The sequence below is a fragment of the Lagenorhynchus albirostris genome, chromosome 3, assembly GCF_949774975.1.
Source record: "Lagenorhynchus albirostris chromosome 3, mLagAlb1.1, whole genome shotgun sequence".
NCBI lineage: Eukaryota > Metazoa > Chordata > Mammalia > Artiodactyla > Delphinidae > Lagenorhynchus > Lagenorhynchus albirostris.
In genome coordinates this window covers 7,749,440-7,773,157 of record NC_083097.1, presented here as the reverse complement: position 1 = coordinate 7,773,157, position 23,718 = coordinate 7,749,440, and the positions used below count along the sequence as shown (strand labels likewise).

Sequence of the window (23,718 nt, the reverse complement as noted above, 5' to 3'; positions counted from 1 at the left end):
GCTTAGGGGCTGAGGTTTTAAAACACACTTAGGAATAGAAGAAGTGGGTGGTGGGGATCCTGATGGGCAGGAAGAGTAGAAACTCAACTTCCAGTATAAAGCTACAAGCCACAAGTCCTACCTGCCAAGTGGAAGTTCAGAAGAAGCAGGCCCCTGGGAAGCAGGGGGAGGGTAGCTGGCTGTGAGTGGAAACAGACCCTTGAAGGGGCAATTCAAACACCACGCCTGTTTTATGGGATCCCATTGTGGATCCAAACATATACTACCCTGTGAGGGAGGGGCCACAAACAAAGAAGTTGACAATTGAGAGGAAAACACCAGACCTTGGACCCTGGGAGGGCCCTCTAGTGTTCTGCTCTCTAGAAATGCCTCCATCATAGGTTCTTGCGGGACTAACTCTTGCTGAAGATGAGCTCAGAGTCAAACAACACGTAACACTGAGACCATAAATTGCCCCAAGAGAGTCAGCAGACACAGTCAATGCAGAACTTATACCCCGAGACCTATATAGGAGACCAACCCCCAACAGATTTTAAAGTGTGTAGGGGTTACCCAAGTAGAATCAAAATGTCCAGGGCAAGAGGCCAGGACATAGATGAGACACAAAACAGATGTACCAAAGGAGAGTATCTGAATTGGAAAAATATCCTGAGGAAATCCGTGCAAATGTAGTACAGAGAGAAGGATAGATTAATCTCTCTTTGAATTCAGAGTCAGGGATTCATTTAAGTATTTATCTAGAAATCATAACACTTAAGAAATAGATGACTCAGTCCTACGTCACAGAAAAAAAATAGAAGTCTCCATGGTCTAATTTTTATCACTTTCCCTCCTTTCTCTCTAAAAAGAGCCATATATTCTTCCCTTATTTTCAATGAGAAAAGTATGTGATTCTGCATAGACTTGGGGTTTTTAGAGGGTGAGATTTCTGTTTTATTTGTTATTGTACCCAAAACAAGGACTTCACAGATATGGTGGAGAGAATGACTTTTATATTTAATTCTTTGCTTTCAGAGGGCTTACTTCCTCCAATAGGATAAAGAAAATTAAAAAAAAAGGCATTTCAAAGGTAAATCATAGACTGAGAGAAAATTATGAAATAAAAAGTATTCATTATTTGTGGTTTTTGCTTTTCTTTGCCTTTTAACTTTTAGAATTCTAGTTTTCTTACAATGTAGATAATAATATTTGCTTCATTCAGGACATTTCAAGATTCAGGGAAGGTATGTTGTAGAATAACCACCTTTTTTCTTAGCTTAAAGCCTAAAATATTGTGTGCAATAAATACATACCATCACTGGTTTTATTATTTTCGTTGTAATTTTATTATTTTCACCATCATCCAAAGTAAAATTCCTCAAGGCTTCATTTCATTTGGTAGCTATTGTCTTGTTGTCAAAAGCAAGGTATGAGTTGTAATAAAAAATTATTTGTTTGGGGGAATACTATTGAGATAGTTCTTTTCTGTCTCTCTTAATCTAACCTCTCTTTATAGTTGCCTTTATTTTCTTAATATATTTATTTCGAAAAACACCTTTACTGATTTTTAGACTATTAAAATGTTGTCTCTTTTGAAATATATTCAGTCTGTCAGATTTCTTAGGGTTGCTAACAGAATCAAAATCCCATCCCTGTGGATAATGCCCTGAATATTATCTCCAAGTATTTGTGCCCCTGCTTGATGCTAACTTGGGATTAGTGTCCATACAATACAGATGAGATATGATACCCACTACAGAGGTGAACGATGGTTCATTGGGTGACTAGGTCATTGAACTGCCCAAAGGGCTCCAAGGCCATTGCCAAGAGATGATGTCACATTTGAAATTCTTGTTTATCTCGAATTTAAAAACTAAACAAAAATTGTCTTATTATCTGCCTATAAAATTAGGACAACAAAAATTCTAAAATCTGTTACCATGACCTCAGGAGAATCAATCATGAAGGGTTGTCAAAGGAATAACTTTCTTATCACAGTCTTGAATTCCAGATCATTCTGCCTCCTCTGCCTCAGTGGTTTTTATGAAACTGGGTGGATGTTTTGTCCTCAAAGTGTAACTTTTTCCATGGCTTTTTGTTGATTTTTTTCCCTCACCCTCAAGAAAATGGTTGAGTTACACTAACGTGGATATTTCACTGCTCAACAAGCCACCATGATGTGGTGTCAAACGTAAAGACAGAGCAAGCTGGCATTGATGACTTTTTGAATTTTTTAAAGGAAGGGGCAAAATTGGGTGTACGGGAATAATTATTATGGGTATGAAAGTGCCCTCTATGAGAGAAAGGACTCATTCCGGATTCCATGGATGTCAGCTTGTCATCAGTTCAGCTTTAATCTGAATTGATATTTGGAAGTTCCCTCTCTGGCCACTTCATTATTTGGGCCACTGTGTTACAAAGGGAATCTATGGCAGGAAAACAGGGCTGATAATCATGAAGAAAATAAAGAATAGCGATCTCGAATTCTAACAATGCCTCACAACCCAGCAACTAATATTTATTGAGTCTTTTTAGTCTTTATGAAATTTCTATAACGTGGCACTGCCTCTACCCTTTTATGTAGCCCAGGAAACAGGCTAAGAGGAGTGAAGTCGCTTGCCCACAAGCCTGTGGTGCATATGTAGCCAAGCAGGGCCTGGAACCCTGACCTGCTGGAATGCATAGGTCAGTCTCTAAAATTCTGCAGCCCTTAGCGTTGGAGGGAAGGAGCTTGTTCTATGCTGCTCCAGACTTCTGTGCATGCCTCAGTTTGTGTGTGTGTGTTGCAGGTTGCGGGGGGTGGGTTGGGTGCCCCTGAGGAGCTGGGGGCCTGGGTGGCAGGGATGCGTGCTCCACCCTCGCCTACATATGTATGCTCCCCTCCTCAGGTTAACAGAAGCTTCTTGTTGCCCTGCTGGCTGCCAGATTTACAAGGGGCTCTCAGCCAGTGCTGTGCCCCTGGAGTCAAAAAGTTTGAGGCAAGAGTATCTCATTATGTACCTCATGCCAAAACAAGGGTCTCCTTTGCTAGATTCCAGGGGTCCTTATTATACTACAGAGAGACAGCCCACCCACATGTAGTTGAAAGAACTTGTCTACATCCTCAGCTTTGTCTTATATTCCAGATTGATGGTTTTCATCGCAGAGCGGCTACCTAAGGACTAATTCATTCATCCTTGTGTTCAACATTCATTCATTCAGTTATTCACTAAACCAGCATCCGCTCATTCATTAAATACATTTTTCCCCAGTGGGTGCCTGCTTTGTGTCAGCCTTTGTATTAGGCTCTGGGAATGCGGGAAGCGGGAAGACAGTTGCATGAACAGGCAAATTGACAAGGCATCCTGGGTTCTGATAGGGCAAAGCTTGTGCCATGTGTGCACGTGGGACGCATCCTTCCTCTTGTCTCCGGAGACTCGGGCTTTCCCGAAGAGCTGCCGTCACAGCTGACCTCTGCAAACAGGTAACAGAGCTCCAGGTGAGGAGAGGGAGGGGAAGGGAGGTCTGGAGAATCCCTGGAGCAAAAGTCCTTGATACAGCTAGAGCCCAAAGTGCAGAAAGAATGGGTTGGAGAGGAGCCAGGTCAGTGTGGTTCTGCTGACGTTTCATCCAGGGATGTTGACATGGGGTCACAGGCAGGGGACACTGCAGGGCCAGGGCACTGAGGGAGCAACTCTCCGTGCAGCCAGGCGAGCCGCGGCCCACAGCAAAGCCACGACCGGGGGAAGGGGACAAAGAATGCACGTTGAAGAAGTAGAAGCAACAGGGTTCCATGAATGGGTGCGGGGGGAGCATCACTGCAATATATTCCAGGGTAATTCACTGCTTTCAGTTCAGTTTAATTAAAACCTGACCATTCCTACCTTTTTAGTTGAATTTCAGCACTGGAACATGTATTCTCGTAATTCTTGTCCCAATCATGTTAGTTAAATAACTTTGGTTTAAAAAGTGGATTAGAAATGTATCCATAAGCATTCATTGATATTATACTGTATGATGTAGAGATAAAGAATGTTTGCCTTATACATTTTTTAAAAATTTTTATTGGAGTATAGTTGATTTACGATGTTGTGTTAGTTTCTGCTGCACAGCAAAGTGAGTCAGTTATACATATACATAGATCCACTCTTTTTTATCTTTTCCCATATAGGTCATTACAGAGTACTGAGTAGATTCCACTGTGCTATACAGTAGTAGGTCCTTATCAGTTATCTATTTTATATATAGTAGTGTGTATATGTCAATCCCAATCTCCCACATTATCCCTCTCCCCTTACCCCCTGGTAACCATAGGTTTGTTTTCTGTATCTGTGACTCTATTTCTAGGTTGTAAATAAGTTCATTTGTATCCTTTTTTTAGATTCCACATATACGCGATATCATATGATATTTGTCTTTCTCTGTCTGACTTTCTTCACTTGGTATGATAATCTCTAGGTCCATCCATGTTGCTGCAAATGGCATTATTTCATTCTTTTTATGGCCTAATAAATGTTAAGACATGAAAGATTCAGATGACCCTCTCATCTTTACACTGGGCATCAGATGACTTCTCTGTGTGTCTCCCTTTAGTACAAGTACTAACACAGTCACAAGAGACATTTCACCTGGGGCTTTTCGTCTCCACGTCACCAATTCAGTGTTGGCTCCTTGGGTCACAATACTACTCTCTCGTCACCCTAATCCTTTTAATAGACACAACATTTGAAAAGAGGCTTATATTTATTCCTAGAGTTTATAAAAATATTGTCAGGATCTCTTATGCTTGGGCATCTTTAATGTAGTAGTGTTTATGTTTTGGGAAGAATAAAAATAGAAATGTTTATAACAGGTGGGGAAATTTAAAAAAGAACTAATGCAAGCTGGAGTCATAGGCTTGGTGGGTCCCGCCTGTGAAAACAATTCTGCCTAATTATAGCCCTTCCAGAGGGACAGCATTATTATACTGACCATATGCAATTAACTTGACTTTTCTTTCTCTCCACATGAAAATAGAACTCTCTGCAGTTTCCCCCTCACTTATTCTCAAGCAAGGACTACATTTTTTTTTTTTTTTTGGTGGACACAGTCCAGCATTGGTCTTTTATTCAGGAGTTCTAAAATCTCTGTATGGCATTAAATTTAATAGGTCTAGTATATCAAAGATGGAATTATAATTATGAAAATCAGTTAAAATGAGGGTGAACGGTAAAATGAAATGAGATTTTTAATGGCTTGCCAACAGTTGTAATTAATAAGATGGACTTCTGGCCATGCATGTGACCTTCAGGCAGGAAACAGACAAAGCCTGCTGTGAATGGGCCCAGGAAGGAGAAAGATTTTTCAGAGGAAAAAGACTGTACATCTTGCCAGCTTCTGCTGCCCCTTCTTTCAGGGCTTTTTCTTGAAGTCGGGCTCATTGGTGAGGTCAGGAGGTAGCTTGATGATCATATCAAGTGCATCATTGGAAGAGTCAAAGTGAACCAGGCTATGGGACCCCAGGAAGAGGGGAGTTCGGCAGGGACTGTAATTGACAGGCCACATCTTGCACAGAGTAGGAAGCTGCTTTTCGTGACAATGTTAATTCGTGGGTCTGGTCCACTTCAGTATCTGTTTTAGGAGGTGAATTTCTTTGAACACTCGTTGCAAACGAAGAGAGAATAATACAAATGCGTGCTGGCTTTAATGCCTAATGCACAAGTTCCTCGATCACTGAGTGGGTTCCTGAGGCTATAGAAATTGTTTTTGTCTGATTAAACTCAGGTCCCTTTGAACTTCATAGGGGTTCTTTTCTGCTTGCTCTTCTTGTAAGTGTGTGCAAAGCCTTTTTTTTTTTTGGTCTGATTTGGAATCCAAAAGAGCCTTCAAGTCAGCCCACTCCACCTCCTTCATCCTTTTCTTAAAGCATAAAGATTTGTAATTCCTGAAACATCTGTTACATTCCATACCCTGAGGCAAAGACGGGCAGAACTAAATTTTCTTCACACACAGAGGCACACATAGTCCTTTTCCTGCTCATACACATAAAATGGGTGTAACAACATAAAAAGGCAGAAACAAATCAGAGCAAATATCTAGTAACTGGCTCAAAAAGGATGTTAGTTACCCATCTAATTACCACCAAAAGAGTTTATGTCTTTCAAGGGAGCCCACGGAGAGGAAATGCACCTTCAGGGAGGCTAGGAACCTAACTGGACCTATAAAGGGCAAGGAGGCACATTAGAATTTATATATATGGCGCTAGTAACAGTATCTTATTGGGAGGCACTTAAAAGCACATATGCAATAAAGGGCTTACTGGTTTCAGGGAGGGGGTTAAGTAGTCAAATTAATTCTAAGATCAGAACCATCAGGGCGATTAGATTTGAAATTCTACAGTGAACTCTACAGGAGCTGGAGATGATGGGGGAGGGCTAACATGACCCTATGAATGCAGAGTGTGGAGTTCCTTCATTCATCCTTGCATGTGTGTTTGTTCCTTTGCTCCACATTCCAGAAGGTGTTCTGCTGACGTTCAATGTGGGAATAACTTGCTTCCTTAAACATCCTTGTCAAAAACCATATCAAATAATCTCTGTGTGGATGGATGTCAGATTTCTCTCTCTCAAGTTCAACCACTCCTGAGCCCCAGAACTGCCCCGCGCCTACCTACTCGTATCGACACTGGGATTTCTAGTGGGGATCTCCACTTAGATTTCCAGACTCCCAAACTTATTTTCCTTCTCATCTCTCCTATTTCAGAAATGTCCCCATAGATTGGGTCGTCTAGGGGAAAATTTGGGTGTCATCCTTAATTCCTCACATTTCCTTCTTTCCCCAATCAACTAGTTCAAAACCCCTCCTACTTTCACCCCTTCCCTCAGGCTCCCCTGGACTGCTGAGGTATAAGCCCCTTTCCTGCATTCTAAGTCCCCTGGGGTCCTTCTCCACGCTGTAACCATAGGCACTTTAAGAAATGCAAAGCTGGGACTTCCCTGGCAGTCCAGTGGCTAAGTCTCCTCACTTCCAGTGCGTTCACTGCAGGGGGTGTGGGTTCGATCCCTGGTCGGGGAACTAAGATTCCTCGTGCCATGGCCGAAAAAAAAATTTTTAATAAAATAATTAAAAAATGCAAAGTAGTTCATGCTTCTCCCTCTATCCTCACCCGCTTCCCTCACACCTTGGCTTCCTTGTGCCATAGGACAGGGGTTGGCGAAAACTGCCACGCGTTGCCAGATCTGGCCCACCTCCAGCGATGTGAATATTGTTGTATTAGAGCCTAGCTACACCCACTCATCTGTATTTGCTTGTAGTGACAACAGCAGAGTTGAGTAGTTGTGACTGAGACCACATGGCCTACAAAGCCTAAAATGCTCTCTGGCCCTTTACAGCAAGAATTTTCCAATCGCTCCTGTAGCATTCAGTCTGAACTTCTCACCTTCACCTGCAAGTCACTGCCTGAGCTGGCCCTGCCTCCCTCTGGCCTCTCCTGGCCTCAGCTCTCAGGACACGCGCCTCGTTTGTGTTGCCCGCTGACCCTGGCTCACGCCCACCTCGGGGCCTCTCCGCAGACGGTCCCTCTCCTGGAGTGCCCTTCTCGACAGAGCGGTCTTCTCTGTGCTGTGCATAGTGTAGCTCCAAGCCACATCCTAAAAAGTCATCCTTTCAATTTACGTCATGGCGCTTATTAGTTATGTTCCTGCTTCTGTCCTCCTCACTAGTATATTCATCTAACGAGAGGAAGAACCTTCTCTGTCTATTATCCCACCGTGTCTCTGGTTCCTAGAACAGGGCCAGATGCAGAGTTGCTGCATGTCTGCCAGATGAAAGCCACCACACGCCTGGTAGTGGATGGTCCAGGGAGGACACATGAATGGGATCGAGCAGTGATCAAAGCTGACCATGAGGAATGCCGTGAACACTGGGCACAGAGCAGGAAGGGTCTCTGAAATCATTTGAGGTACATCAGGGAATGAGAGTGTGAACTTGTGAAGAAAAACTTAAAACAAGATTGGAAATGTGACTGTGACACTGAATTCACAACTCTCTCCAAGGAATGTAGAAGTCCAGCTCCTGGCTTGTCCACACAGTGGCTTGGTTGCCTGCTGGGAAGGAGAGCAGCTCTTACACAATCAGCCTTATGGTGCCTGTCAGGTTAATACCGGAAATGAAAACAACCACAGTGTCACCAAAATAAGCCCAGGGTGGACAAAACAAAGGGAAAGAGAGCATTTATCCTCCCTAATCTCCTCTGACTGTGCACCACTTGTGAACTCATTTTTGTGGAGGTTGGTGATTTGAATGCATGGAGTGCAGCTCTCTGGGGGATGCTGGGTCAGGCAGAAATCCACCTCTGCTGGGAATAAAAACCCATAAATGTCAGCTTTTGTTTAGAATCTGAAACACTTTTTTTTTCAGTCTAACATCTTGAGTGTTTGACTTGGTGCTACTGGTGCCAAAGTAAGCCTGGGAGGGAGATGCATAAGTTTTCCGGAACCATAGATAACATCAGCTGATAGGCCATGCTAGGAATTTCAAAAGGCGCATTTATTTTGGGGAGAGGAAGTGGAAATATAGTAATTAGCTGGTGTTTCAAAATGATTCTGTGCAGGGAACACTCAACTTTTGTCCATGAGGAGAATAATGATTTTCTGTGTGCTTTTTTTTTGCTTTAGTTGAAAGATATTAAAGGACAAATGAAACTAATGGAATAAAATATTCTGGAAATGCTATTAATTATGGATGCTAAGTGTTACAGAGCAAATCATGTAGGGTGAATGATTACTCCAGATTTCTCATCCTTAAAATGGGGCATTTGAGTAGATGTGTCTAGAGGTTCCTTCTTACTTAAAGGTTGTGTATTATTTTGTGTGTCTGTTACTAAAGAATTATACTTACTATATTTAATTATCTATAGTACACATTTATTGAGCTCTTCTTAGTTTAAGATCTTCTAGGGCAGAGGCTGAAATACATTTTTGTTGCTATAAAAGGGCAGATAGTAAATATCTTAGACCTTGGAAGTCAGACAATCTGTATTCAACTTTGCCAGTGTAGCCCAATTGCAGCCCTAGAATATACATAAAAGAATGCTCTGTTCCATGAAAACTTATTTACAAAACAGGCAATGGGTCCAGGGTGGCCCATGGACCATCATTTACCGGTCCCTGTTCTAGAGCCTAGATATTAACAACTTTACCAAATAGTAAAAATGGCTTTTAAAGATAAATATACAACATTATTTGTATATGAACTTGTTCACATATAAAACAATTAAAAGAATGGTATAGTTCATAAGTGCCACTGAAACATAATCAACAACCAAGAGGTATTGCATTACACAGGTGATGTCTGGTGGACCAGAAGGGATAGAGAATGGCTAGTGAGAGTTATTAAAGAAGGATGCAGGTAGATTCTGGGACTGCACTGGGCCTTGAAATGTTCAGCATTATATTATTCAATGTTCATTTTCATTTTCAAATGCATATTCATTTGAGGCCTATTGTAGTCCATCCTAAACACAGATATTAGTAAACTTGCACCCTACACTTAAGTGGCTCCCAGCCTGTTATATTTGTTAGAGAGCAGGAAGGAAGGTCGTTCGGAAAAGGTGGAATCGAGTTAGCAAAGTGGGGAAGTGGGAATGAGTTCAGTGAAGAGCTGATTGTGGTGCAACTAGCGGGGGGTTTGTTGGGGAAAAACAGAAGAGAAGTGAAGGGCAGGGGGCTTTGAGAGGGGCTGATGGCCAGCAAAGGCAGTTGGCCGTGGCCCATGGAACCTTGCTGGCAGAGGAAGCCAGTGCATGCAGAGTGCAGCCTTGCCACTTGAGATTGGATGGCCTTCCAAAGGCTGTTGGTGGGAGTTCACAGGGACATCATAGACTAAGAATGTGCCTTCAAATGTGTGTGTGAATTGCATGAGAGGACTGGGACACTCATGACTTGGAATCTGACTTTCTTTTATCCAACCCGTCTAAAGGACCTCTCCAAAGCAGTTGCATTTTGGCTTTCTTTCTTCATTGAATATCAGTGTTAATTATGTTTTGTTTTGTTTTGTTTTGTTTTTTTGCGGTATGCGGGCCTCTCACTGTTGTGGCCTCTCCCGTTGCGGAGCACAGGCTCCGGACGCGCAGGTTCAGCGGCCATGGCTCACGGGCCCAGCCGCTCCACGGCATGTGGGATCTTCCTGGACCGGGGCACGAACCCGTGTCCCCTGCATTGGCAGGCAGACTCTCAACCACTGCGCCACCAGGGAAGACCAGTGTTAATTATTGAATAGAACAATGAATACTCTAATGGAATGTCTGCTCATTTTCGTTAATCTATTGTTATCTTGTTGGTTTCTGTGGAAGAATCCAAGGTAAAAATTCCTAAGCAGAGAATTTCTTGTAGTGGATTGGAAAACAAAAAGAAAAACAAAAAGAAAACAAAACAAAAAACAGGACAGGGGCTGTAAAATATGTGAAGAAAATCACAGTGAAATGTACTAATAATATGATGAATAACATTTACCTGTTTTCCAGCCATAGATCGATTACAGCTCACAAAAAGAATTTGGTGAGCTTGATCCTAGGAAAGAATTGCCCCTTTGGAAAAGCTGTAGACAGACTACCTAAGAGAGTCTTAGCTGTTCAAGGGAACTAGTATCTCTTCTTAGAAAAGCAGGTTACATAATCCTGTGATATAGGGAGAGAGTGATTTCTGTGTATTTCTGACTCACCTAAACCCACATGTCTGTATTAGAATACCTTCCAGGAATATTTATATGGGTCTTATTATTTTATTTACTGTGATTATCATCACAAGGGGGATAACCTCTGAGTTTGGGGTCCCCCAAACTACTCTCAGTTTCAATGATTTCACTAGAAAGATTCACAGAACTCAGCAAAGTTGTTATACTCATTATGATGGTTTATTACAAAAAAGGGATACAGATTAAAATTAGCAAAGGTAGAAGGCACATAGAGCAAAGTCCAGGAGAAAACAGGTGCAATTTTCTATTTGTTCTCTCCCAGTGGAACCATCTGGACAGCACTCAATTCTCTTAGCAAGATGCATGACAAAATGTATGGGAAAATGTATGGAATATTGCCAACCAGGGAATCTCACTTGAGCTTTACTTTTTTTTTTTGACTCAGTCGGTAGGCATGGAATACCCATGTGGCTGACCTTAGTTATTTAGACTCCTGTCCCTATGGAGGTCATACTGGTAACACCATGGTCAAAGGTCTCCACCATTAATCAGGGCTCCCAGGTATACAGAATCACTCTTATCAGGCAGGATATGCCAAGGTCTTAGAGATTATCTCCCAGGAGCTGGTAAAGGATCAGACTTTATTTGGAAAGTGCAGGGTTTGAATGCCCCAGACCTGCTGAGTCAACCCGTTTCTGAACAACCTCTCACTGGATTAATAGATTTCTGACAGACGGTGTTACTTTTTCCTTTGGTTTTGAATGGTTCTTCATGCCTTTCTAAATTTGGCATGGGTCTTACATCCTGAGTAGGTATTGATAGAATGTGATTTATTAGGTTGACCAAAAAGTTTGTTTGGATTTTTCCATAACAGCATATAGAAAAACCCAAACAAACTTTTTGGCCAACCCCAGTACATGAAAGTGAATATAGTTCTAAGAGGAGGCAAAACGGATGTCAGATATGTGGCCTCGTCCACAGGATGTTGTCAAAAGATTTAATAGAGCCATCCTCGTGGTAAAATTGTGAGATGGGTGAAAACCACCCTTTACTGCCCCCAGTGGTGAAGTTGGGAACTGGTATTTCTTGAGACCCTCCCATGCTTTAGGTACTCTTCGGGCTGCTTCCTGGGAATTAATTTATATATTTTTCCCAACACATACTATTGTTCTATTATTTTCCTGTTTTATAGTTTGTTAAAAAAAATAAGGCAACTGGTGCTGGCAGTTGGTTCTGAGAGGACCCAGAGTTAATTTCCTTTTCAGTAATGGCTGTAACAGAACCATGCCTCTATATTATCAAGGAGGTCCTTTTCCTAATACCTTGGATATGTGCTGTCTAATGAGTAGCCACCAGCCATGTTTGGCTACTGAGCAGTTGAAATGTGCTTAGTTCAAACTGAGATGTGCAGTAGGTAGTGCAAAATACACACTGGCCTTCAGAGACTTAGAACATACACATGCAATGAAAATGTCTCCAAAAGTTTTATTTTGATAACATGTTGAAATAATATCGTGGCTATATGAGTTAAATAAACTATTGTTGAAAATCAACAATTTTTCAGTGTCACTACTGGAAAAATTCACATGTGTAAGTAGCAATATCAACAGAAAATCAACATTTTTTCAGTGTCACTACTGGAAAAATTCACATGTGTAGGTAGCAATATATTTTCATTGGACAGTTCTGCCTTGGAACATTTATCATCACACTTTCCTTGGTACCAGCAAGCATTTCTCTTCTTTGGCTTAACTCTCTTGTGTATATATCTCACTTTTTAAACTAAATTATAAATGTCTCACGGGCAGAGGTCTGTCTTACATGACTTTGTATCCTAGCCAGTACCTACGGTGGGTTCTTCATGTAGCTGGTACTCAAGAAATATTAGTTGACTATGTAAACTGTCTAAGAATATTCTTGGTATACATTGTCTTAATGCTTAACCCTAAAGCTCCTGGAAAAATCTGTGTCTCTTTTGGAAATCATTCTAGTTCTGATGTACAGATAGAATCAGTACTTGTGCAGACACCACCTTGAGACTTTTTCACATTTCTTCAAATGAGGAGACTTCCTGGGACAACCCTAGCTTGTCTCTTGAGTGGTGGAGGCCTCCTTCTTCCCCTGAGTCCTGAGGTCTGTGGTGGTAGAGTCTTAGATGAGAACATATGCTGTTTCCACTAGCAAGGAGAGGGAGAAGAAACTGAGCCTGAATTGTCAGAAAGAGATGTTAGCTTCAACAAATGATTTATTGTCTTAAAGCCAAAGTCTGGCGATTCCTGAGCATGTGGCAGAACAAAGTCTAAGAATATTTTAAAACCAAACACCCTAAGATTCTAAGAAATTCCTGAAACTGTCTCCTGCAATCCCTGTAGTTACCCAGTGGCAAATGGCTTTACTTGTGCCTCTCAGACTTCTCGTCATGACTGCTTACACACAAGCACATGGCTGACTCTTGGAATAATCTGAGTGCCTGTTGAATAGGAATCACTCATTTTTATACTTTTCATCATATTAACATCATTTGTAATTCTGAAGTTGTAAATCTGAAGGAAATTACTTTTTAATGTCCTCTGGCACAACATTAAGATTTTGCAATTAGATTTTATAGCCCGCAGTCATAGGCTTCAGGTCACAAGGCAAAATTAAGACCTTCTGCACCAGGAAAGTTTCCTGTGGGTGACGCAGGGTGTTTATAAGCCAAGCAGAGTTCAGGGCAGGACAGCCCAGGCACCAACTTCGCAACCTGGAGGACAAAGCCAGCCACAGGCCAGGAATTTGAGGGTCTCGCCTAGTTTGCCTATGAATTTGCATAATCTTTTAACTAAAAAAAGAAACAGTCTTCCTTGATGGATGGATGAATAGAAATTGCTTCTTGTGTGAGCTATCCAGCAGTAAAAACCTGCCACTGATTAATTTGGTTCTTATCCTGCAGTCCCCAGCAAGAAGGGCTCTAGATGGTTTAATGAAACAGGTTTCCACTATCTTAAAAGTTATAAACAAAGGAGAAGGCAACGCCCCCTACCAGGTGGATTTTGAACCCAGCTCACTAACAACTTTCAGAAGCTTCTCTTTATGCCTTGCCAGGTGTGTCTCTGGTAACCACTGGACAACTCAGAATTTGGGGGACCAGAGAAGCCTGGTTCTCACCTAACACTTACATTTAGATCCTGAGAATGAACAAGTGTTTCTGATATGGCTAGAAAATCATGCAAACAAATGAAAAGTTGGGGAAACAATGGAAATCACAAATCCTACACTTTATTCAGAAAGGGAGTACATTTCATTTCGTTATGAAATGGTAGTTAATCCCACTGAAATTTTGTTTCCTAAGATTTTTCTTAAAATACATACCCAGGATAAGTATGAAATGCATTTATTTAGTTCTGTGTTATCCTGCAATTATCTAACTTTGAGAAATGCTATATCCAAAAGTCACACAAGCAAGTCCTTCTCAGAGTGAAGCATGCCCTCAGCCTTCCCCTGGCCAGCCTCATCTGACAAATACCCCCGATACAGGCTCTCTGCTTTTGCCCTTCCTAGAATAATATATGCATTCTTTCCTATAATTTAACTGATTTGTGGTTATTATTTAATGTCTATTTATGTTGTGAATACTTATTATACCATGGATTCCAGGCTGTAAAACATAACCTAATTTGAGACTTGTGGTTTTTAAATTGCGTTTGAGTTAAGAACACCCAAATCAGGAGCACTTCAAGAAAAATGAACTATCATAACTGTTTGGTTTCTTAGAAATCCACCAGGCATGCTGTCCAAGGTGAAGCAGTAAAGTTTAGAAGAACCCAATTCCAGAGAACAAATATTTTGTACAACTTGCAGTTTGTGGATTTTTCCTATAGTGAACCTGTGAGAAATGGATTATTATATGTCATTGCAAAGAAACATATGAAGAGACTTGATAAAACACTAGACTCATGGTGAGCAGATACGCAGCTAAAAACAAAAAGGATCTGGCAAAGCACTGTTAGCATTTTAAAATGCTGTGTTTTATGTGTCATGTTTGCAAATAAAAGTGTAAATAAAAGATACTTTATGCTTTTTTGGTAATTGTATTATTTCGCTTTTACTGGTATAAAAATATTTTAATTTATTTGTTTATTATTGAATATATTTTTTTAATTTTTTAACATCTTTATTGGAGTATAATTGCTTTACAATCGTGTGTTAGTTTCTGCTTTACAACAAAATGAATCAGTTATATATATACATATGTTCCCATATCTCTTCCCTCTTGCGTCTCCCTCCCTCCCACCCTCCCTATCCCACCCCTCCAGGTGGTCACAAAGCACCGAGCTGATCTCCCTATGCTATGCAGCTGCTTCCCACTAGCTATCTACCTCACGTTTGGTACTGTGTATATGTCCATGCCTCTCTCTTGCTTTGTCACAGCTTACCCTTCCCCCTCCCCATATCCTCAAGGCCATTCTCTTGTAGGTCTGTGTCTTTATTCCTGTCTTACCCCTAGGTTCTTCATGACCTTTTTTTTTCTTAAATTCCATATATATGTGTTAGCATACGGTATTTGTCTCTTTCTGACTTACTTCACTCTGTATGACAGACTCTAGGTCTATCCAACTCATTACAAATAGCTCAATTTCGTTTCTTTTCATGGCTGAGTAATATTCCATTGTATATATGTGCCACATCTTCTTTATCCATTCATCCGATGATGGACACTTAGGTTGTTTCCATCTCCGGGCTATTGTAAGTAGAGCTGCAATGAACATTTTGGTACATGGCTCTTTTTGAATTATGGTTTTCTCAGGGTATATGCCCAGTAGTGGGATTGCTGGGTCGTATGGTAGTTCTATTTGTAGTTCTTTAAGGAACCTCCATACTGTTCTCCATATTGGCTGTATCAATTTACATTCCGACCAACAGAGCAAGAGTGTTCCTTTTTCTCCACACCCTCTCCAGCATTTATTGTTTGTAGATTTTTTGATGATGGCCATTCTGACTGGTGTGAGGTGAGATCCCATTGTAGTTTTGATTTGCATTTCTCTAATGATTAATGATGTTGAGCATTCTTTCATGTGTTTGTTGGCAATCTGTATATCTTCTTTGGAGAAATGTCTATTTAGGTCTTCTGCCCATTATTGGATTGGGTTGTTTGTTTTTTCTTGATACTGAGCTTCATGAGTTGCTTAATGTTTTGGAGATTAATCCTTTGTCATTTGCTTCATTTGCAAATATTTTCTCCCATTCTGAGGGTTGTCTTTTTGTCTTGTTTATGGTTTCCTTTGCTGTGCAAAAGCTTTTAAGTTTCATTAGGTGCCATTTGTTTATTTTTGTTTTTATTTCCATTTCTCTAGGAGGTGGGTCAAAAAGGATCTTGTTGTGATTTATGTCATAGTGTGCTGCCTATGTTTTCCTCTCAGAGTTTGGTGGTGTCTGACCTTACATTTAGGTCTTTAATCCATTTTGAGTTTATTTTTGTGTATGGTGTTAGGGAGCGTTCTAATTTCATTTTTTTACATGTAGCTGCTCAGTTTTCCCAGCACCACTTATTGAAGAGGCTGTCTTTTCTTCATTGTATATTCTTGCTGCTTTTATCAAAGATAAGGTGACCATATGTGCGTGGGTTTATCTCTGGGCTTTCTATCGTGTTCCATTGATCTATATTTCTGTTTCTGTGCCAGTACCATACTGTCTTGATTACTGTAGCTTTGTAGTAGAGTCTGAAGTCAGGGAGCCTGATTCCTCCAGCTCCGTTCTTCTTTCTTAAGATTGCTTTGGCTGTTCCAGGTCTTTTGTATTTCCATACAAATGGTGAAATTTTTTGTTCTAGTTCTGTGAAAAATGCCATTGGTAGTTTGATAGGGATTGCATTGAATCTGTAGATTGCTTTGGGTAGTATAGTCATGTTCACAATGTTGACTCTTCCAATCCAATAACATGGTATATCTCTCCATCTATTTGTATCATCTTTAATTTCTGTCATCAGTGTCTTATAATTTTCTGCATACAGGTCTTTTGTCTCCTTAGGTAGGTTTATTCCTAGAATTTTATTCTTTTTGTTGCAATGGTAAATGGGAGTGTTTTCTTAATTTCACTTTCAGATTTTTCATCATTAGTGTATAGGAATACAAGAGATTTCTGTGCATTAATTTTGTATCCTGCTACTTTACCAAATTCATTGATTAGCTCTAGTAGTTTTCTGATAGCATCTTTAGGATTCTCTGTGTATAGTATCATGTCATCTGCAAACAGTGACAACTTTACTTCTTCTTTTCCAATTTGTATTCCTTTTATTTCTTTTTCTTCTTTGATTGCTGTGGTTAAAACTTCCAAAACTGTGTTGCATAATAGTTGTGAGAGTGGGCAACTTTGTCTTATTCTTGATGTTAGTGGAAATGGTTTCAGTTTTTCACCATTGAGGACAATGTTGGCTGTGGGTTTATCATATATGGCCTTTTTTATGTTGAGGAATGTTCCCTCTATGCCTACTTTCTGGAGGGTTTTTATCATAAATGGGTGTTGAATTTTGTCAAAAGCTTTTTCTGCATCTATTGAGATGATCATATGGTTTTTCTCCTTCAATTTGTTAATATGGTGTATGACGTTGATTGATTTGTGTATATTGAAGGATCCTTGCATTCCGGGGATAAACCGCACTTGATCATAGTGTATGATCCTTTTAATGTGCTGTTGGATTCTGTTTGCTAGTATTCTGTTGAGGATTTTTGCATCTATGTTCGTCAATGATATTGGCCTGTAGTTTTCTTTCTTTGTGACATCTTTGTCTGGTTTTGGTATCAGAGTGATGGTGGCCTCGTAGAATGGGTTTGGGAATGAGTTCCTCCCTCTGCTATATTTTGAAAGAGTTTGAGAAGGATAGGTGTTACCTCTTCTCTAAGTGTTTGCTAGAATTCTCCTGTGAAGCCATCTGGTCCTGGGCTTTTGTTTGTTGGAAGATTTTTAATCACAGTTTCAATTTCAGTGCTTGTGATTGGTCTATTCATATTTTCTATTTCTTCCTGATTCAGTCTTGGCAGGTTGTGCATTTCTAAGAATTTGCCCATTTCTTCCAGGTTGTCCATTTTATTGGTATATAGTTGCTTGTAGTAATCTCTCATGATCCTTTGTATTTCTGCAGTGTCAGTTGTTACTTCTCCTTTTTCATTTCTAATTCTATTGATTTGAGTCTTCTCCCTTTTTTCCTTGATAAGTCTGGCTAATGGTTGATCAATTTTGTTTATCTTCTCAAAGAAACATCTTTTAGTTTTATTGATCTTTGCTATTGTTTCCTTCATTTCTTTCTGATCTGATTTTTATGATTTCTTTCCTTCTATTAACGTTGGGGTTTTTTTATTCTTCTTTCTTTAATTGCTTTAGGTGTAAGGTTAACTTGTTTATTTGAGATGTTTCTTGTTTCTTAAGGTAGGATTGTATTGCTATAAACTTCCCTCTTTGAACTGCTTTTGCTGCATTCCATAGGTTTTGGGTTGTTGTGTTTTCATTGTCATTTGTTTCTAGGTATTTTTTGATTTCCTCTTTGATTTCTTCAGTGATCTCTTGGTTATTAAGTAGTGTGTTGTTTAGCCTCCATGTGTTTGTATTTCTTACAGATTTTTTCCTGTAATTGATATCTTGTCTCATAGCGTTGTGGTCAGAAATGATACTTGATACGATTTCAATTTTCTTAAATTTACCAAGGCTTGATTTGTGACCCAAGATATGATCTATCCTGGAGAATGTTCTGTGAGCACTTGAGAAGAATGTGTATTCTGTTGTTTCTGGATGGAATGTCCTATAAATATCAATTAAGTCCATCTTGTTTAATGTATCATTTAAAGGTTGTGTTTCCTTATTTATTTTCACTTTGGATGATCTGTCCATTGGTGAAAGTGCAGTGTTAAAGTCCTCTACTATGATTGTGTTGCTGTCAATTTCCCCTTTTATGGCTCTTAGTATTTGCCTTATGTATTGAGGTGTTCCTATGTTGGGTGCATAAATATTTACAATTGTTATATCTTCTTCTTGGATTGATCCTTGATCATTATGTAGTGTCCTTCTTTGTCTCTTGTAATAGTCTTTGTTTTAAAGTCTCTTTTTTCTGATATGAGAATTCCTACTCCAGCTTTCTTTTGATTTCCATTTGCATGGAATATCGTTTTCCATCCCCTCACTTTCAGTCTGTATGTGTCCCTAGGTCTGAAATAGGTCTCTTGTAGACAGCATATATATGGGTATTGTTTTTTTATCCACTCATCCAGTCTGTGTCTTTTGGTTGGAGCATTTAATCCATTTACATTTAAGGTAATTATCGATATGTATGTTCCTATTACCATTTTCTTAATTGTTTTGGGTTTATTATTGTAGGTCTTTTACTTCTCTTGTGTTTCCTACCTAGAGAAGTTACTTTACCATTTGTTGTAAAGCTGGTTTGGTGGTGCTGAATTCTCTTAGCTTTTGCTTGTCTGTAAAGCTTTTAATTTTTCTGTCAAATCTGAATGAGATCCTTGCTGGGTAGAGTAATCTTGGTTGTAGGTTTTTCTCCTTCATCATTTTAACTATGTCCTGCCACTCGCTTCTGGCTTGCACAGTTTCTGCTGAAAGATCAGCTGTTAACCTTATGGGGATTCCTTTATGTGTTATTTGTTGTTTTTCCCTGGCTGCTTTTAATATTTGTTCTTTGTATTTAATTTTTGATAGTTTGATTAATATGTGTCTGGGTGTGTTTCCCCTTGTATTTATCCTGTATGGGATTCTCTGTGCTTCCTGGACTTGATCAACTATTTCCTTTCCCATATTAGGGGAGTTTTCAACTGTAATCTCTTCAAATATTTTCTTAGTCCCTTTCTTTTTCACTTCTTCTTCTGGGACCCCTATAATTCGAATGTTGGTGTGTTTAATGTTTTGCAGAGGTCTCTGAGACTGTCCTCAATTCTTTTCATTCTTTTTTCTTTATTCTGCTCTGCAGTAGTTATTTAGTTATTTCCACTGTTTTATCTTCCAGGTCACTTAAAAAAACTTCTGCCTCAGTTTTTCTGCTATTGATCCCTTCTATAGAATTTTTAATTTCATATATTGTGTAGTTCATCACTGTTTGTTTGCTCTTTAGTTTTTCTAGGTCCTTGTTAAACTTTTCTTGTATTTTCTCCATTTCATTTCCAAGATTTTGGATCATCTTTACTATCATTATTCTGAATTGTTTTTCAGTTAGACTGCCTATTTCCTCTTCACTTGTTAGGTCTGGTGGGTTTTTATCTTGCTCCTTCATCTGCTGTGTGTTTCTCTGTCTTCTCATTTTGCTTATCTTACTGTATTTGGTGTCTCCTTTTCGCAGGCTACAGCTTTGTAGTTCCCATTGTTTTTAGTTTGTGTCTCCAGTGGCTAAGGTTTGTTCAGGTAGTTGTGCAAGCTTCCTGGTATAGGGGACTAGTGCCTGTGTTCTGGTGGATGAGGCTGGATCTTGTCTTTCTGGTGGGCAGGTCCACGTCTGGTGGTGTGTTTTGGGGTGTCTGTGGCCTTATTATGATTTTAGGCAGCCGCTCTCTAATGGGTGGGGTTGTGTTCCTGTCTTGCTAGTTGTTTGGCATAGGGCATCCAGCACTGTAACTTGCTGGTTGTTGAGTGGAGCTGGGTCTTGGTGTTGAGATGGAGATCTCTGGGAGATTTTCTCCTTTTGATATTACATGGATCTGGGAGGTCTCTTGTGCACCAGCGTCCTGAACTTGGCTCTCCCAGCTCAGAGGCACAGCTCTGACACCTGGCTGGGCCACCAAGAGCCTGTCCTCCACAGAGGTCAGAATAAAAGGGAGAAAAAAAAGAAAGAAGAAGATAAAATAAAATAAAATAAAATAAAGTTCTTAAAATTAGAAAAAAAATTATTAAGAAAAAAATTTTTTTAATTCATTAAAAAAAAAAAACGGACAGACAGAACCCTAGCTTATTCTTACTTTTTCATTCCACACATTTAGTGTTGCCTATACATTCAAGCTACTGTACCTTGAGCTGCAGGCACTGCAGTGAGCAATGCAAACATAAGAGCCTTAGTGTTCTTGCCCAAGAGCAGAGAAACTGATCTGGGGCCCCATAGGAGTGAATATGAGCAATACCAGTTACAGCCACAGGGGGCACCATGTCTTCCACATGGCACTCTTGCTTCCTCAGGACACATCTGTTCTGTGAATCTCTGGTCAGATCTCTCTTTTCCTGGTCCCTAAGCCCCTCAGTCATCTCTCCTTTCTGTGTATGAATACTTCCTGTAACCCTATAAATACCTGTAAAGATCTTGTATCTATAGATACTGTGTTTAAAGAAGATATTTGTGCTCCTTCCCTAACTGAATTAAAAACTCCTGGAACAGATCATTTATTAACATCTTTTTATAGCTCCAGGACCTTGTACTTATTTTGCAATAAATAAGGATTTTTTTAAAAAATTGACTTGCCTATAAAATGAAGAATTTTATATAAAATACTAAAAACAGTCAAGATAACATGAAAATATCAAAAACCAAATACAGATCTCTATATAACTCAACACTGGTTTCCTTTAAGCAGAATAGAACTTTCAGTTCACGTCCGTTTTTTCCCCCAATAACTGATAGTAGAGAAAAGCCATATTTGTTACACAAACTATTGCTTGGAAATAATCTACCTCATTTACATCAACAAAGGCCTTTCTACAAGACATGTGTTAAGACATGGGCATATTTCCATATTAGATCTTTTTTTAGCATCTGGTTTTGTGGAAGAGATTATTTCTGTGCTACACACTTTTTCCGCAAACTAATAACTGTCGATTTGCCAGTTGTCATGCACCTGTTTAGTCAGTGTGACATCACTCAAAATATTAAACTCAAGGAAAAAGACAATCAGGGGCTTCCCTGGTGGTGCAGTGGTTGAGAGTCCGCCTGCCGATGCAGGGGACACGGGTTCGTGCCCCAGTCCGGGAGGGTCCCGCATGCCGCGGAGCTGCTGGGCCCCTGAGCCATGGACGCTGAGCCTGCGCGTCCGGAGCCTGTGCTCCGCAACGGGAGAGGCCACAGCAGTGAGAGGCCCGCGTACCGCAGGAAAAAAAAAAAAAAAAAAAAAAGACAATCAGATCACATGGTTAGTTGTCAAGGATAATAATAAGGTTCAGCACAACTGGCAGACAACTCACTGAAGATTTTTTCTGTGTCAGAAATGAGCTAATGAAAGTTGCAAAAATGGCTAATAAGGCTGAGTTCTATCCCTCTTCAAATACTCTCATGTTGTACTAATCGGACTCTAGGCTGGAGGTCATTTAATAGGAGTTAACAGTGCTTGTAAAAAACCTGTCTCTAAAGAGTGGCTATTTTCTGATTTCCCTTAAAAAATGCAAATGAGGCCTAGAATTGACTGTGAATTTCTCATCTAGAAAGGACTGAGAGTATTTAACTAGTCTAATCTTGGGGCCCAAATAGAAATCTAAAGGACAGGGAGATGGAATGTCCACTTTGAAAGAAGGCAGATGGTGCTTCTGTGGCTTTTGTGATTTTCCCACATCTTTGGCTCCTTCCCATCAAGCTGCACAGGAAATGATCTTGTTTGCATTCAATATTCCTCTAATGAATCGTGTGAGTGCTGTGTTATTTTCTGCCCAGTCCAGAGGCAAAAGGAAAATGCACATCTGGCTTGTAAATCACAACCAAGCATTGATGCTTCGCTTCCTTTTTATTGGGCGGCTGCCCTCTATGTTTTACACGTTCTCAGTGTGGATTATGTGACACCCTGACAGAAACCTCCAGTGGCCCCTAAATGATCACCTGGGGGGCCCTTCAAATCCTCTGAAATGTAACGTTTGCTACCTGATGTGCATTGTCTGTGGTCCCCAGAGGGGGGAAGAAAATTCATTTTTATCTTTTTATTTATTTATTTTTCCTCTTTAGAAATTGGCCCCTGGTTGCAGGAGTTCAGAGCGAAGAATGCTGTGGATTTCTCGCAGTTAACATTTGACCCAGGACAGAAAGAACTTCTTGTAGGAGCAAGGTGAGAGAGCTTACATTTTGCCTCCGCAGATATTTTCGGACTTCTTTTGACATCTCTGCAGTTACACAAGCTTCTCTGCCGTAGTTGACGAGTGCTAAGTAATATTTAATCTAAAAATGAAATTCCGTACGAGTGTCATGAAGTGTGCTACAACTAATAAGATGACTGCTGCTCTTCATAGCAGGAGTTTATTGGGTGTTTCCCAAGTGGCAGGAGCAGTTCTAACATGAATTCATTTATTTTTTCCACCTGTGGAACCTGAGAGGTAGGTATTGTCACCATCCCTATTTTAGAGATGAGGAAACTGAGACAGAAGGTGGATAAATGTTACCCCAGGGACACATTTATTATGTTGAATCAAAGATGGACCCAGGTTTCAGTCAAAGTTTGAGTCCAAAAACCATGTTCTTATTTGTCAGTATACTCTTCATCATAATTCTAGACATCAGGAGACCTTGATACCCATTCCAACACGCATCACTACCTTTCTTTGTGACCCCCATTATGATATTTACCAGTCAAGTGAGAATTCAAGGGAGTTGCTATTATTTATTTCTCTTAAGGAGCATGTGCTCCTGTCTCCAGGTCAGTGCCTGACCTTCCAGTTTGAAGGTGAGGCCACTGGAACCCAATCAGAACAGATCTTGTGTTGCATCCCTCGTATTTACCATGACTTCCTTAGAAAACATGTGTAATCCCTGCCTTCCAATCACCTATCTTGCCAGTGTGTTTGAGGATGATGTTTAAAAAATATTTTATGTTCATCTCTTAGGAAAAATGACGTAATAACCCAAAGAGATGATTTGTAGATTTTGGACTCTTCTGGCCTTCAAGGAAAGCACTTTAGGCAGAGGAGTGCATGTTATCTGTTTCGGCCAAATGTACTAGATTATGAAACATACCTTTCATAGCAAGAGAGGTTGTGCGATTTCTACGTGAGTGAAGCTAAATCTGGCTTAAGCTCTGGACAAACACTGAACAGTTTCTAGAATCACTGCCTTTGCTCTCAGATCTTAAGAAGACCTCGTTCATCCACCCAACACTTGAAGACTCAAGACGTACGGTCATAACTTAAATGAACAGACAGAAGTCGGTTTAGTTCCTGGCA

At 40.1% G+C, this 23,718-nt stretch overlaps 1 protein-coding gene across 5 annotated transcripts in view; it reads left to right on the top strand.

Moving 5' to 3' along the window:
* The window catches only part of SEMA5A (semaphorin 5A), a 484,691-nt gene that overhangs the window by 200,658 nt on the left and 260,315 nt on the right, over positions 1-23,718 (top strand). For all 5 annotated transcript variants that reach the window (XM_060146861.1, XM_060146858.1, XM_060146860.1 and 2 more), the window contains exon 4: positions 22,511-22,610. In XM_060146861.1, the coding sequence (XP_060002844.1) occupies positions 22,511-22,610 (100 nt within the window). The remainder of the gene's footprint in view (positions 1-22,510; positions 22,611-23,718) is intronic.